This window comes from Melitaea cinxia, chromosome 4 (genome assembly GCF_905220565.1).
Source record: "Melitaea cinxia chromosome 4, ilMelCinx1.1, whole genome shotgun sequence".
NCBI lineage: Eukaryota > Metazoa > Arthropoda > Insecta > Lepidoptera > Nymphalidae > Melitaea > Melitaea cinxia.
The window spans coordinates 4,108,855-4,124,434 of record NC_059397.1 but is presented as its reverse complement, the minus strand read 5'-3'; the positions used below and the strand labels follow the sequence as shown (position 1 = coordinate 4,124,434).

Sequence of the window (15,580 nt, the reverse complement as noted above, 5' to 3'; positions counted from 1 at the left end):
TGCAATTTTATTAATTCGCTAAATCTACTTAGTTAATATATAGGTACATAGCTGACCCGACACACGTAAGTTGTCTTGCCGCTAAACGCTTATAAAAATAGGGGTCGGTGGTAAAAGGGTAGGGTTGTATATATTTTTCAATACCAAATCATAATAAAATCTAATATATAAAATTCTTGTGTCGCGGTGTTTGTAGTTAAACTCCTCCGAAACGGCTTGATCGATTTTCATGAAATTTTGTGTGCATATCAGGTAGGTATGAGAATCGAACAACATCTGTTTTTCATACCCCAAGTTATAAGGGGGGGGGGGGAGGTTACGAGGGTTAATAAAATATTAGAGTAGCCGATAGTTCTTTAAAAGAGTAAGCCGGAGGAAGCTTTGGAGTGTTTTTATAGTATTTTTAATGTTATAATGGAAAATTGCGTTCCCAAAAAACGTCTTAAATTACATCATCTAAGGTATAACTATCCTAAATGGTATACATTCGATTTAATTAGGGATGTACAATTAAAAGCTAAACTACATAAGCAATACAAAATCACGAAATCCCGAGATGACTACGAAGCGTTTTCTTTATGTAGATCGCGAATTAAAAAAAATATTCATAGCGATTTCCTTAACTATCAGAATCGATTACAAAACGATATGGTAAGGGATCCTAAGTCTTTTTGGGATTATATTAAAACGAAAAAGGGTACTACGACATCCAAAAAAATTTTGAAAGATGGAGTAACCCTTTCAAATTCAGAGAGTACGATAGAATTTGCTAAATATTTCTATTCGGTGTACAATAGTAAGGCTGCACGACTGGACGTCGGCGAGGCGCAGGCTGGGGATGACGCGGGCGGCGCGCGCGTTCACATCGCTCCTCTGCGCCTCGGTGACGTGAGCGCAGCTCTCGAACGACTTAAACCCAAGCGATCAGCAGGCCCTGATGGTATTCCGGCATTCGTGATGAAAGATTGTCGCCCAGTGCTCGCGGAACCACTGTTATATGTTTTTAATTTGTGTCTGGAACATTCATATTTCCCAGAACATTGGAAGGTTACACGTGTCGTTCCAATACCTAAAAAAGGTGAAGGAACGACTATTGAGTCCTTTAGACCTGTGGCAGTACTGTCTACACCGGCGAAGGTGTTCGAAACAGTCATTCAGCGAAGTATAAAGGAACAGGTGGCTTCGTATCTATGCGATGCTCAGCATGGCTTTCGACCTGCACGAAACACAACCAGTAACCTTTTAAATGCCCTGACGTACATGGTTCCTCACGTTGATGCAGGGTTACAGGTAGATGCGGCCTACTTTGATTTTCGTAAAGCTTTTGACCTAGTTGATAACGACATTTTGCTATCAAAGATGGCTAAAATTGGCTGTACACCTAAGCTGCTTCAATTGTTCGCAAGTTACATGAAAGACAGAAAACAATATGTTGAGTACATGGGTTACCGTTCTGAGCCTTATTTCGTTAGGTCGGGAGTGAGCCAAGGCAGTAATTTAGGGCCGTTAAAATTTATAATAATGATTAACGATCTACCCGAAATCGTAAGCGAAGCCAAATGTTTACTTTTCGCAGACGACCTAAAGCTGCTTCTAGCAATTAAGGGGAAAGATGACTGCCAGCACCTTCAACAGGATATCAACCGTGTCCTGGAGTGGAGTAAAAGGAACAAGTTACAATTTAATGTCGATAAATGTTCCATAGTAACATTTAGCAGAGCGCAGAAACCACTCCATTTCGACTACAAGGTGGATGGCACTTTATTAAAAAGAGAGAAATCGGTCCGCGATCTTGGTGTTCAGTTTGATGCCAAATTAACATTCCGCGAGCATATCGTAAATATATGCAAAAGAGCGTTCAAACGATTAGGTTTTGTTATTCGCACAGTTAAGGGATTCACTAACATCAAAGCAATCTCTTTACTGTATGATGCCCTGATAAGAAGTCAGCTTGAGTATAATGCGGTAGTATGGTCTCCACATGAAGTCAAATACAGTCTCATGCTGGAACGTATTCAAAATAAATTCACCAGGTTTCTTTACCATAGGCTTTATGGCGTGTATCCCTTGTATCCCTTGATGTATCCAACATTGTTTGTATTGGGCATGGTTGGATACAACAAGTTGGAGACTAGGAGAGAGCTGGCTCTGGCAACTTATATTTTAAAATTATTCCGCGGTGTTGTCAATAATCCAGGGGTACTACAGTGGATAGGTTTGAGCATACCCGATAGGTATCTACAACGAAAGCGGCGACCGAGCTTATTTGCAGTACCCCACGGCAGAACCGAGCTAGTGCGCAACGGCCCCCTTGCTCGTTCAATCAGAACGCTGAACTTAGTGGCTGACACACTAGACCTTTTTTCTTGTTCGTGGAGTGAATTCGCAAAAGTTACTTTGTACATAATATGTTATGAGAAATGAATTTAATGTTTTATAGTTATTAATGTTACATTGTTTTGTTTTTTTAGTGTTATGCTCAAGTTAGCTAATTCTTTTTTAATTGTAGTTTAATTTTTTTTTTTTTTTTATTCCTTTTGCTTTTTGTCTCGTTTACTATGTCTAATGAATTGGGTTATGCCTGTAATATTAGATGTAAGAAATAAAATAAATAAATAAATAAATTATGAAATTTTGTGTGCATATCGGGTAACAGCTATTTTTCATTCCCCTAAGTTATAAAGGGGGGGGGGGGGGTTGAGAAGGTTAATAAAATATGTGGCAAAACAACGTTTGCGGGGTCACCTAGTAAAAATATTTTTTTTTTCAAAATAATAATAAAAAAATACTTATATTGGGTGACCCTTATCATTTAGTGTATAAAAAATAAATGTCGGCTGATACTCAGACCTACTTAACATGCATACAAAATTTCGTACAAATGGGTCCAGCCGTTTCGGAGTAGTTCGGCAACAAGCATCGTGACACGTGAATTTTTTATATTAGACGAAAGAACAATATATGTAGATAATATATAATAATTGTGTTTGCAGACAAACGAAGATAAACCGACTTCAATTATATCGACAAGTAATATAACGTAGGTAGACAAAAAAATTGTCAAATAAATACGCATTATCAAAGATTACTCCAAAAGTTGTAATCAGATCTCGATGCAATTTAAAAGTGACCTGACATCGGCTTTCGATTAAATTAAAAATCATCAAAATCGGTACACCCAGTAAAAAGTTATGCGGATTTTTGAGAGTTTCCCTTGATTTTCATCATCAGATCCTGGTTTCTTTATCATGGTACCAAACTGGATATTCCCTTCCCAACAAAAAAAAAAAAAGAATTATCAAAATCGGTTCATAAACGATGGTGTTATCCCCAAACATACATAAAAATATATATATACTAGCTGTGCCCGCGGCTTTGCCCGCGTTGAAATCAGTTTGTCACAAAGTTTTCCCGACAAACTTCCAGTGAAACTCTCATCAAAATCGGCTTTGCCGTTCCGTAAACCTTCCTCTTGAAGCCCTCTCTCCATTTGTGAAACCGCATGAAAATCCGTTAAGTAGATTTTGAGGGAATCGATCACATACGCTTTTGGGAACTTTGTTTTATAATACACTAACTGTTGCCCGCGACTACGTCCGCGTGGTTATGAAGATAATTATGCATTACTATTAAGATGCTTAACTCAAATTATTTTTTTATTTCAGTCACTTGAAATGCTTATCACTCTGAGTAACTTTTTCAAAGGCACAATTTAGTATAATTTAATAGTTATTTTTATAAAACCTCTCAATACACCACATTTTTAGTTTTATTTTCAGGCTGCAGTATGAATAACCTATCAGGCGAACTTAAACTATCAACCCCAATTAAACCCCCTTAGCGATAGAATATCGCAAAATCCGTTCTTAGCGGACGTCTACTAACTATAATTTACCTCCCTGCCAAATTTCATCTTTGTCCATCTTGGATGGATGGACCATCTAGCGGTTTTTGAATTCTCGTGATGAGTGAGTCAGTGACCTTTCTCTTTTATATATATTTTTAGGAGAAACAAATTTATTTATTTAAAAAAAAAGACAGAAAACCGAACACTTAACTTTTATTTATTACTAATTTTTACAAACACAACAATTATCACGAAATTAACCTTAACCACGAACTTAATCGAGAATAATGACCGAGAATTACAATTTAAATTAACCAAACAAACAACCGTTACTTTGAGTATAAAAATGATCAACGCGCTCGTCATGAAACAACGACCTATCGTTCCGAAATCCGAGAACCAAAAAAGCCCTCTGAACGGGTAGGGACTGCTTTTATTGACGTTGTTGCATGACGTCACGAAACGTATTAAAATAATCGAGATTATGCTAACAATATAGATTACGATGTATTATTTGGACACTTCCTCGCCATCTATAGAGCATAAATTTTAAATTTCAAGTCTCTTACCCTAATAACATAGGACTTTCATACAAACTTCCAACCCTCGTTTTATCCCCTTAGGGGCCGAGCGAATGTGTACGCCCTATAATAAGGAACCTACCTATCAAATTTCAAGTTTGTAGCTGTTATAGTTTCGGAGATTTCGTGATGAGTGAGTCAACCTACCATCCCCCGTTTTAACCCCAAAAGGGAGTTGATTTCTAAAGGTGCATTATTTAGAGACCTTCTCACCATCTATAGAGCTCACATTTTAAATTTCAAGTTTCTTACTTCAAAAACATAGGACTTTCATACAAATTTCCAACCCCCGTTTCATCCCCTTAGGGTTCAAGTTTCGCAACATTCATTCTTAGCGGTAGTTTACGCTCTATAAGGAGCCTACCTGCTAAATTTCAAGTTTTTAGGTGTTATAGTTTCGGAGATTTCGTGATGAGTGAATCAACCTACGATCCCCCGTTTTAACCCCAAAAAGGAGTTGATTTCTAAAGATACATTATTTGGACACCTTCTCACCATCTATAGAGCATATATTTTAAATTTCAAGTCTCTTACTTCTAAAATATAGGACTTTCATACAAACTTCCTACCCCCGTTTTACCACCTTAAGAGTCGAGTTTCGTAAAATCTGTTCTTAGCGGATGTCTACGCTCAATAAGGAACCTACCTGCCAAATTTCAAGCTTGTAGGTATTATAGTTTCGGAGATTTCGTGATGAGTGAGTCATCCTACCATCCCGGCGGATGTCTACACTCTATAAGGAGCCTACCTGCCAAATTTCAAGTTTGTAGGTGTTATAGTTTCGGAGATTTCGTGATGAGTGACCTTTCGCATTTATATATATTATAGATATATACGGTCGAATTGAGTAACCTTTTTTGAAGTCGGTTAAAAAAGGGACTTTTAGAATCTTTTAAACTTTACTTAAGATGCTATACTGTTAAAGTATATCGAACCATAACTATTGTTTGTTTTAACATTAAGAAAATGCTTTCAAAGATTTCTGAGTTGCTTTGTCCGTTGAGATTTCTAACAAGGCTTTCGTTTCGATTCGAATTTATCTAAGATTGTATTGAGTTTCATTCAAAGAAAATATAGGTTACCTTGCAATTGCCATTTTCTTTTGATCTTTTGTTAGTTTGAATAAGTTGTCGTTCAGTCAAATAAAAATAAATATTGGAAGATGATGTATTCAATACAAACTGAGAATCTTTTAACCAAATATTTATTGGCGTTTTGTAAAATAGAAGTAAATCAAATTTTAAGTTTTATTGACGATTTAAAGTTTGTTACGTACGTATATGTTATTTGTTCTGTTAGTGAAATATTATCTTGACTATAACTAGATATAATATTTCGTAATAAATACTAGACAAAATACTAATAACATATATATAAATATTAAATAAAACTGAATACTAATAGTATAATTGATACTAAATAAAGTAAGAAAAATTAATATTTAAAATTTTTTAAATTTTTAGTTTCAATAATAATATCAACAAACTTATTCGTCCAGAGAAATATTGCATATAATTCAAGATTAGAGAAAGAGAATAGGTATATTTATTCTCATAAACCCCCATACATCCTACCATGCACATAGTCATGTTCATTCATACATTGTTAATCCTTTCACGTTCTACCAAGTGCACATTCATGATCAAATTAATATCGCCCGCAGTTACGACGGTCGAATGGAAGGACCGTCAGCGCATTGGGCGGATGCATCTCTCGCTGGTCGAGCGAGATGGCACGCCAAGCCACACTCCGCTCTACGAATACGCGACGTTGTACCCACCGATCGAGCTCTGTACCGCTGCAGAGTCGATTTCAAAGTATCACCGACTAGGAACTACAAGTTCGTCCTTCATGTGATTGGTAAGTAATTTATGTTATATAGGTACAAAATTTTATGAATTATATTATATTTAACTTTACTGTTGTGTGGTTAGGACAGTAAAGAATATAGCCTCCCCCCTCTCTTCTCGTGGGTGTCGTAAGAGGCGACTATGGGATAACACACTTGGAATTTAAAAAGCCGGCTGATGGTGGGATAACCATTAAACTGCTGGCTTTGAAATACACAGGCAGAAGACGGGCAGCAGCGTTTTCGTTGCGACAAAGCCAGCCCCGCGGTCAATAACGCGCCTGCCCAGCGTGGTGACTATGGGAGGCCTATGTCTAGCAGTGGACAGCGATGCCTATCGAATGATGATATATGACTGTAATTTATTTTCTTTATGTCAACAATATTTAGTTATTTATCTGGTTTGAACCCTTTATTTTGGTTTGGACCCTTTCATCAGTTAAGTATAATAGTAATCTATGAATAGTATAGTAGAATTTGCTCTAATTAATACCGAACATGTACGAAAGTACAAAAGCATATGTTCCCATTCGAAGAAAAGCATTGTCTTAGATTTCGTACGGGAAACTGGAAATAGGAAAATGGTTGATAGTCGCTGAATATACGTAGGAATAATGTTACTACTTCCCACATTTTGCAAATCGAACAAAATACAAAAAAAAAAAGAAAACAAATAACGAGAGAAGTAATCAAAAATGATGTTCAAACATGTGTTGTTATTGCTTAGTGGCAAAAAGGAAAGATAATTAGAAATATTTCTTTAGAAATATAGAACAAAAGAAGCATACATTGAATTAAAATAATAACTATGGTAAAATGATATAAAAATAGTATATTAGTATACAGTACAATGTACTGGTTATTAATTAATTACATTATACTATTTAGAATAACACAGTTAAGCATACATTGAATTAAAATAATAACTATGGTAAAATGATATAAAAATAGTATATTAGTATACAGTACAATGTACTGGTTATTAATTAATTACATTATACTATTTAGAATAACACAGTTGTTTATTGTACGTGTTACATTTATTTCGTAAAACAAATAAATAATAACGACAAGATATGTATTATTTCGTAAATATGTTTGTATTTATTTTATTTTTGTAACTCATCTATTGTAAATTTTTTGATGTCAATCCGGAAAGAAATGATTTTTATTTATTTATTAGGGATGTTACACTGCACAGAAAAAGTTATAAACACAAGAATGACATATAATCATAAAGGCCAATTACGGCCACCCATCCGCTTAAAATTAAATTAACGCACGCCAATGTTCGCCCATTCTCATTGGGAAAGATATAGTATATTATTATTATTTTTTGTCAATCAAACAATTTTGGTTACTGTATCAGATAGCAGATATACTGAAATTTTAGAATTCGTGCCACACTTTCCAACTTCTCAGATTAAACTTCCAAGTATCGCCTGCACGAAACAAGTTACACGTGGCCGGTGAGAACTTTGTTCATTGAATCATGTAGTTTTACTAGTTGTAATATAAGAACGTTGCAGTTGGTACAAGTTAGTCAAAGAAGCCGGTAAGGCACGTATCCCGCCGAAATATGTTAGGTCCAGTATTCGCTTTCGAAATTGAGTTCGATTGAAAATTAGCTTCCCTTCTTAGTCGAACAAAGTTGGTACTGAGTTGAGGATCAGATTTTAGAAGTTTCTTGGAAATAGTTAAGTCTATACTAAATTGCAACTTTTCGGAAATAATATCTTACCGGCAATCGCATCAATTATAAAACATTTTTAGGTAAACTAATTTCTATAAAATCTTATTGATATTTTATAGATTTTCGAAAGGTTTAAGTAATTTTTTATGACTTAAATAATAAGGTTATGATACAATAAATTATTGACAAAATTCAGTTTTGTGAAATCTATATTTCCAACCAGCATAAAAGGCTACCGTACTCCTTATCAGTAATTGTACAAAATGTTACAAAAAAAGCAACGAAATAACAAATATATATTATTATGTTTACTCACACATAATAATTGCTATACTTTAAAAGAGCAAAGTAGTGTATTAATTTATCAGTACTAATAAAATATCTTGTAATTTAAATCAAGTTCAATGTAATCGTAATTCCGCAGCTAACACACCTCGAACAAGGATCGGAGATGTGCAACTTGATAAATAACCTTTTAGTTAAAAACGAATCAATCACTCGCTGAAGAGCTGACGACGAAAGAGGGAAGATTTTTCTCCTGGTTCACTGAATCACTGTTCCATTAGTTTTTTGCGTGAAAAGATCTTTATTCCTCCGAAGGGACCCACGTCACGTTTATACGTATATGAAACTTAAACTATAGTTTGTTCTAATGGATTACAATACTTTGTATGATTTTTATGTATTGTTGTCCTTTTTATTATTGATTTGGAAAATAGTCTCATTTGTTCTATATGTATGAGTCTATGACTACGTTTTTTTAACTAGGACGGCAAACAAGCGTACGGCTAACGTGATGGTAAGAGGTTGTCGTACTCCATAGTCGCCTGCAACACCAGAAACATCGTAAGCGCATTACCCATCCTACCTGTAATCAGCAGCGAATTCTTAACAGGGTTTCCATTATTGACAGTCATGAAAACAAAGAAAGTTAAAGTTAAATAGGGTTCTCGTTGCATAAAATCTTAAGAACATAATAAAAGCCAGTTGTGTACATAATCATTATCGTGTAAAGTTTATCAAAATAAATTATACAATATCATGTTTGAAAACGTAATATGCTTAGTGATTATTCGTCTAACATCTGCCATAGCGAGACGTCTACCGTAGCATCATTTGATATTTATTGGTGCCTGTTTCATATTCTCATCTAAGTGCAGACTTCTCTCGCGCTTGCCACCCTTTAAATATGCAGCGGGAACTGTTTATTGAAACAATGAAATGCACTTGAATACCTCGTGGAAACATTGCTATTAGCTATAAATAAGATTTACATTTTCCTATTGTTTTGCCTACTCAGGATAGTATTTAACTACCGACACTTATATATTCAATAAGCTTATTTATAAAACACGATTATTTCATAAAATTTGATTCCAGTTTCGATTTAGATATAACTCTTATCAATAAACTTAGATAGAGTAATTTGAATTGTCCGTTGGCGCAATTTCCATTTACCTTGCTATCTGCTCTAAGGTCATGGGTTCGATTTCTGATATGACTATTATGTTAAACGTATCTTTCGTTTTATCCAAGTTCGTGTCGATACCGACTCTTCAAGAGAACTCATTTAGGCCGCCAGCAGCAAGTTGGAGGATCTGACCAAAATGGCTCAGTTCCTCCAACTTCTCCGCAAAAATGACGATATCGTCGGCGAAACGAAGGTGAGAGATGTATTCGCTATTTATATTTAATCCAAGCTCTTGACAAGATCCTAATAATAATATTATTATGCTTAACATTAAATATATTATTGATACCAGCTGTATCATAATAACAATAATTACAATACTAACTAAGATTCATCGTTATAGGAACTAGGACAGAAAATAAAGTATCATGGCTTTTTTTATGTTAATTAGATTTTAAATCCATAACGTATCAAATCAGAGGCTGACAAATTATCTATTTATCTCTTTCTACCTTCGAAAAACCATAATGTTCCAATTGGCGAGAAAAGACACGCGACAAACTACTGATCGTTTCTACTACGCGTATTATTTACAAGCTTTTTTCACGGTTCACGGGAGATTGGAAATGCTTAGCTAAGAAATATATACATTAATGTAGTTTTTTTTACACGTATAACTACTACCATAAACAAATTACTAGAGTTTCGGTCAAGGCTATAAAGTAGAAGGTTGCAACATTAAAAAAAGTATTCATTATATACTCGTAGCGTAATAGCCGAAAAGTTGAGCCGGAAAAATAATGGATAGATATTAATATCATAATATATTCTTGGAATCTATTTAGAGGATATTTATTTCCGAGGCTTTTTTGTTTCGTATCGAGTAAAGTCAAACGAATGTTAATTTATTATTCAATGCGGGCGTGAAAGCAAATGTTTACACGTAGGTCGTATATAATTCGAACATGTACATATATATATATCATAAAACTTTATACTTCTCGTGTCTGTACATGAGAAATATATTCGTCTGTCTATCATATTTTTTTACGCAGCAAAATATATTAACATATACAACAAACATATAGGTACAGCCTGTAATATCCCACAGCCAGGCGTAGGCCTCTTTCCTCACGAGGAAAAGGTTCAGACCTTAATCCACCACACTGCTCCAATGCGGGTTGGTGGATATATTTTCTAATACGTGTAACGATCGCTATCAGGTGTACATGATAACAACCGGGACCGACGACTTAACGTGCTTTCCAAGGCACGGTGGGGAGATCCGGACACAAGACGGAGACAAGGACTAACAACCAGAATGGAAATAAATATTTGTATAAACAGAAAAATCGACTCCAAGCGGGAATCGAACCCACAACCGTCGGTGTTTAAGACACTCACACGCAGCTTTACACCAGAGCGATTGTCTAGTCTAGCAAAATCTATTGCTATGCTAAAATTAATTTTCTCAGCTGCTATTCTGATAGTTTGACTCAAAATATGGTATAGATTTCAACTCTATCTACTATCAGAAATTGAGTTATTACTCTTTAAGTAGCGGCAGTAATATTATAAAGTTTTATTTTTATTCAAACACACAATAAACAATTTTAAAAAAGTAGTTGTCCGGTATGAGATAATTTAGAACCTAAAAACATTTTTAACGCCTACAAAAAAGAAAAAAAAAACAGAAAAGTAATAAGTTCGAATATTAGGATGGAGATTTGAAAATAAGAATCGTTTTAAAAAAATGGAATTTCAAGATTTTAAAATCAAAACTATAATTTAAAAAGTACACGAAAATGGCAATGAAATAAAAGGAAGGATATGAAAATAGACAAGGTCATTTATTTAATTTATTTTGCTTGGAATATACTACCTATTCAATATAGTATACTATCAATGATGTTAATATATAATTACTTATATATAAAAATTTAAATACAAAAAGTTTTTATATTATCGCTACATAACATGAATGTTTAAAGTACTCAGAATTTATAAAATGCATATGCGCATTGCTGTCTGTTCTCACCTTGTTGTTTTACTTGGTTACAAAAGTTTCACTTAAAGTTAATACCTATAAATATTAACATAATTGTGTTTGCTCGCAAACGAAAAAAAACAGACTTCAATTACATCGACGAGTAATACAACGTAGATCGACGAAAAAATACTCAAGTAACTGCGCGTTATCAAAGATTACTCAAAAAGTAGTTATCAGATCTCAATTAAATTTATATGTGACCACATGACAAACATCAGCTTTTGATTAAATTAAAAATTATTAAAATCGGTACACCCAGTAAAAAGTTATTGCGGATTTTCAAGAGTTTCCCTCGATTTCTCTGGGATCCCATTATCATATCCTGGTTTCCTTATCACGGTACTAAACTAAGGATATCTTCTTTCCAACAAAAAAAGAATTGTCAAATCAGTACACCCAGTAAAAAGTTATTGGGGATTTTTAAGAATCTCCATCAATTTCTCTGGGATACCATCATCAGATCCTGGTTTCCTTATCATGATACCAAACTAGGGATATTTCCTTTCCAACAAAAAAAGAATTATCAAAATCGGTACATCCAGTAGAAAGTTATGCGGTATAATACGACGTAGGTCGACGAAAAAAGCGTCAAGTAAAAACGCATTATTAGACATAGCTCGAAAAGTAGTTGTTAGATCTCAAATAAATTTAAATGGGACCAATTGACACACACCACCTTTTGATTAAAAGAAAATTTGTTGAAATCGCTCCACCCAGTCAAAAGTTCTGATGTAACATACATTTTAAAAAAAAGTACAGTCGAATTGAGAACCTCCTCCTTTTATTAGAAATCGGTTAAAAATTTATTATAATATAGGTTTGCCTGAGTACATAAATATTTAGTTTATATATAGCATTATAGTTAGTGTTCGCGACATCGCGCACCAGTACAGCGCACAGAGCGGTGGCTTGCTGCGTATACGGCTGGTGGTGCGTTCCCCCCCGCGCCCCTCCCCTTCTAGTGGTCACTTCTACCCTTAGCCGCACCAGGCTCACATCAAGTTTATCTAAGTCTTTATACGCATTAATTTCTACATTAAATACTGTCCACTTGCTTTACATCTTTTATTTACATAAGCAGTTAATATAGTTAGTTTTATAAAATACTAGCTGTGCCCGCGGCTTCGCCCGCGTTGAAATTAGTGTGTCACAAAGTTTTCCCGGCAAACTTCCAGTGAAACTCTCATCAAAATCGGCTGAGCGATTCAGTATATTTTAAGGAAATCGATCACATACACTTTTTGAGACTTTGTTTTATAATACACCTACTGTTGCCCGCGACTACAACTACGATCAAGATGTTTAACGCAAATTATTTTTTTATTTCAGTCACTTGAAATGCTTATCACGCTGAGTAACTTTTGAAAAGGCACAGGTAGTATAATTTAATAGTTATTTTTATAAAACCTCTCTATACACCACATTTTAAGTTTTATTTTCAGGCTGCAGTATAAATAACCTATCAGGCGAACTTATAGCTACTGTATATGTCTCATACATCCATCAACCCCAATTAAACCCCCTTAGCGGTGGAATATCGCAAAATCCGTTCTTAGCGGACGTCTACTAACTATAATCTACCTCCCTGCTAAATTTCTTCTTTGTCCATCCTAGATGGATGGATCATCCAGCGGTTTTTGAGTTCTCGTGATGAGTGAGTCAGTGACCTTTCTATTATATATATATATATATATAAATATATATATAAATATATATAATATATATATAAATATATATATAAATATATATATAAATATATATATATATAATAGAAAGGTCACTGACTCACTCATCACGAGAACTCAAAAACCGCTGGATGATCCATCCATCTAGGATGGACAAAGAAGAAATTTAGCAGGGAGGTAGATTATAGTTAGTAGACGTCCGCTAAGAACGGATTTTGCGATATTCCACCGCTAAGGGGGTTTAATTGGGGTTGATGGATGTATGAGACATATACAGTAGCTATAAGTTCGCCTGATAGGTTATTTATACTGCAGCCTGAAAATAAAACTTAAAATGTGGTGTATAGAGAGGTTTTATAAAAATAACTATTAAATTATACTACCTGTGCCTTTTCAAAAGTTACTCAGCGTGATAAGCATTTCAAGTGACTGAAATAAAAAAATAATTTGCGTTAAACATCTTGATCGTAGTTGTAGTCGCGGGCAACAGTAGGTGTATTATAAAACAAAGTCTCAAAAAGTGTATGTGATCGATTTCCTTAAAATATACTGAATCGCTCAGCCGATTTTGATGAGAGTTTCACTGGAAGTTTGCCGGGAAAACTTTGTGACACACTAATTTCAACGCGGGCGAAGCCGCGGGCACAGCTAGTATTTTATAAAACTAACTATATTAACTGCTTATGTAAATAAAAGATGTAAAGCAAGTGGACAGTATTTAATGTAGAAATTAATGCGTATAAAGACTTAGATAAACTTGATGTGAGCCTGGTGCGGCTAAGGGTAGAAGTGACCACTAGAAGGGGAGGGGCGCGGGGGGGAACGCACCACCAGCCGTATACGCAGCAAGCCACCGCTCTGTGCGCTGTACTGGTGCGCGATGTCGCGAACACTAACTATAATGCTATATATAAACTAAATATTTATGTACTCAGGCAAACCTATATTATAATAAATTTTTAACCGATTTCTAATAAAAGGAGGAGGTTCTCAATTCGACTGTACTTTTTTTTAAAATGTATGTTACATCAGAACTTTTGACTGGGTGGAGCGATTTCAACAAATTTTCTTTTAATCAAAAGGTGGTGTGTGTCAATTGGTCCCATTTAAATTTATTTGAGATCTAACAACTACTTTTCGAGCTATGTCTAATAATGCGTTTTTACTTGACGCTTTTTTCGTCGACCTACGTCGTATTATACCGCATAACTTTCTACTGGATGTACCGATTTTGATAATTCTTTTTTTGTTGGAAAGGAAATATCCCTAGTTTGGTATCATGATAAGGAAACCAGGATCTGATGATGGTATCCCAGAGAAATTGATGGAGATTCTTAAAAATCCCCAATAACTTTTTACTGGGTGTACTGATTTGACAATTCTTTTTTTGTTGGAAAGAAGATATCCTTAGTTTAGTACCGTGATAAGGAAACCAGGATATGATAATGGGATCCCAGAGAAATCGAGGGAAACTCTTGAAAATCCGCAATAACTTTTTACTGGGTGTACCGATTTTAATAATTTTTAATTTAATCAAAAGCTGATGTTTGTCATGTGGTCACATATAAATTTAATTGAGATCTGATAACTACTTTTTGAGTAATCTTTGATAACGCGCAGTTACTTGAGTATTTTTTCGTCGATCTACGTTGTATTACTCGTCGATGTAATTGAAGTCTGTTTTTTTTCGTTTGCGAGCAAACACAATTATGTTAATATTTATAGGTATTAACTTTAAGTGAAACTTTTGTAACCAAGTAAAACAACAAGGTGAGAACAGACAGCAATGCGCATATGCATTTTATAAATTCTGAGTACTTTAAACATTCATGTTATGTAGCGATAATATAAAAACTTTTTGTATTTAAATTTTTATATATAAGTAATTATATATTAACATCATTGATAGTATACTATATTGAATAGGTAGTATATTCCAAGCAAAATAAATTAAATAAATGACCTTGTCTATTTTCATATCCTTCCTTTTATTTCATTGCCATTTTCGTGTACTTTTTAAATTATAGTTTTGATTTTAAAATCTTGAAATTCCATTTTTTTAAAACGATTCTTATTTTCAAATCTCCATCCTAATATTCGAACTTATTACTTTTCTGTTTTTTTTTTCTTTTTTGTAGGCGTTAAAAATGTTTTTAGGTTCTAAATTATCTCATACCGGACAACTACTTTTTTAAAATTGTTTATTGTGTGTTTGAATAAAAATAAAACTTTATAATATTACTGCCGCTACTTAAAGAGTAATAACTCAATTTCTGATAGTAGATAGAGTTGAAATCTATACCATATTTTGAGTCAAACTATCAGAATAGCAGCTGAGAAAATTAATTTTAGCATAGCAATAGATTTTGCTAGACTAGACAATCGCTCTGGTGTAAAGCTGCGTGTGAGTGTCTTAAACACCGACGGTTGTGGGTTCGATTCCCGCTTGGAGTCGATTTTTCTG

The 15,580-nt window shown here is 34.3% G+C and overlaps 1 protein-coding gene across 1 annotated transcript in view; it reads left to right on the top strand.

The window, feature by feature from the left end:
• LOC123670152 (nephrin-like) overlaps positions 1–15,580 on the top strand; it is a 151,077-nt gene that overhangs the window by 65,229 nt on the left and 70,268 nt on the right. Inside the window, exon 3 of the mRNA XM_045603660.1 lies at positions 6,092–6,288. Within this exon, the coding sequence (XP_045459616.1) occupies positions 6,092–6,288 (197 nt within the window). The remainder of the gene's footprint in view (positions 1–6,091; positions 6,289–15,580) is intronic.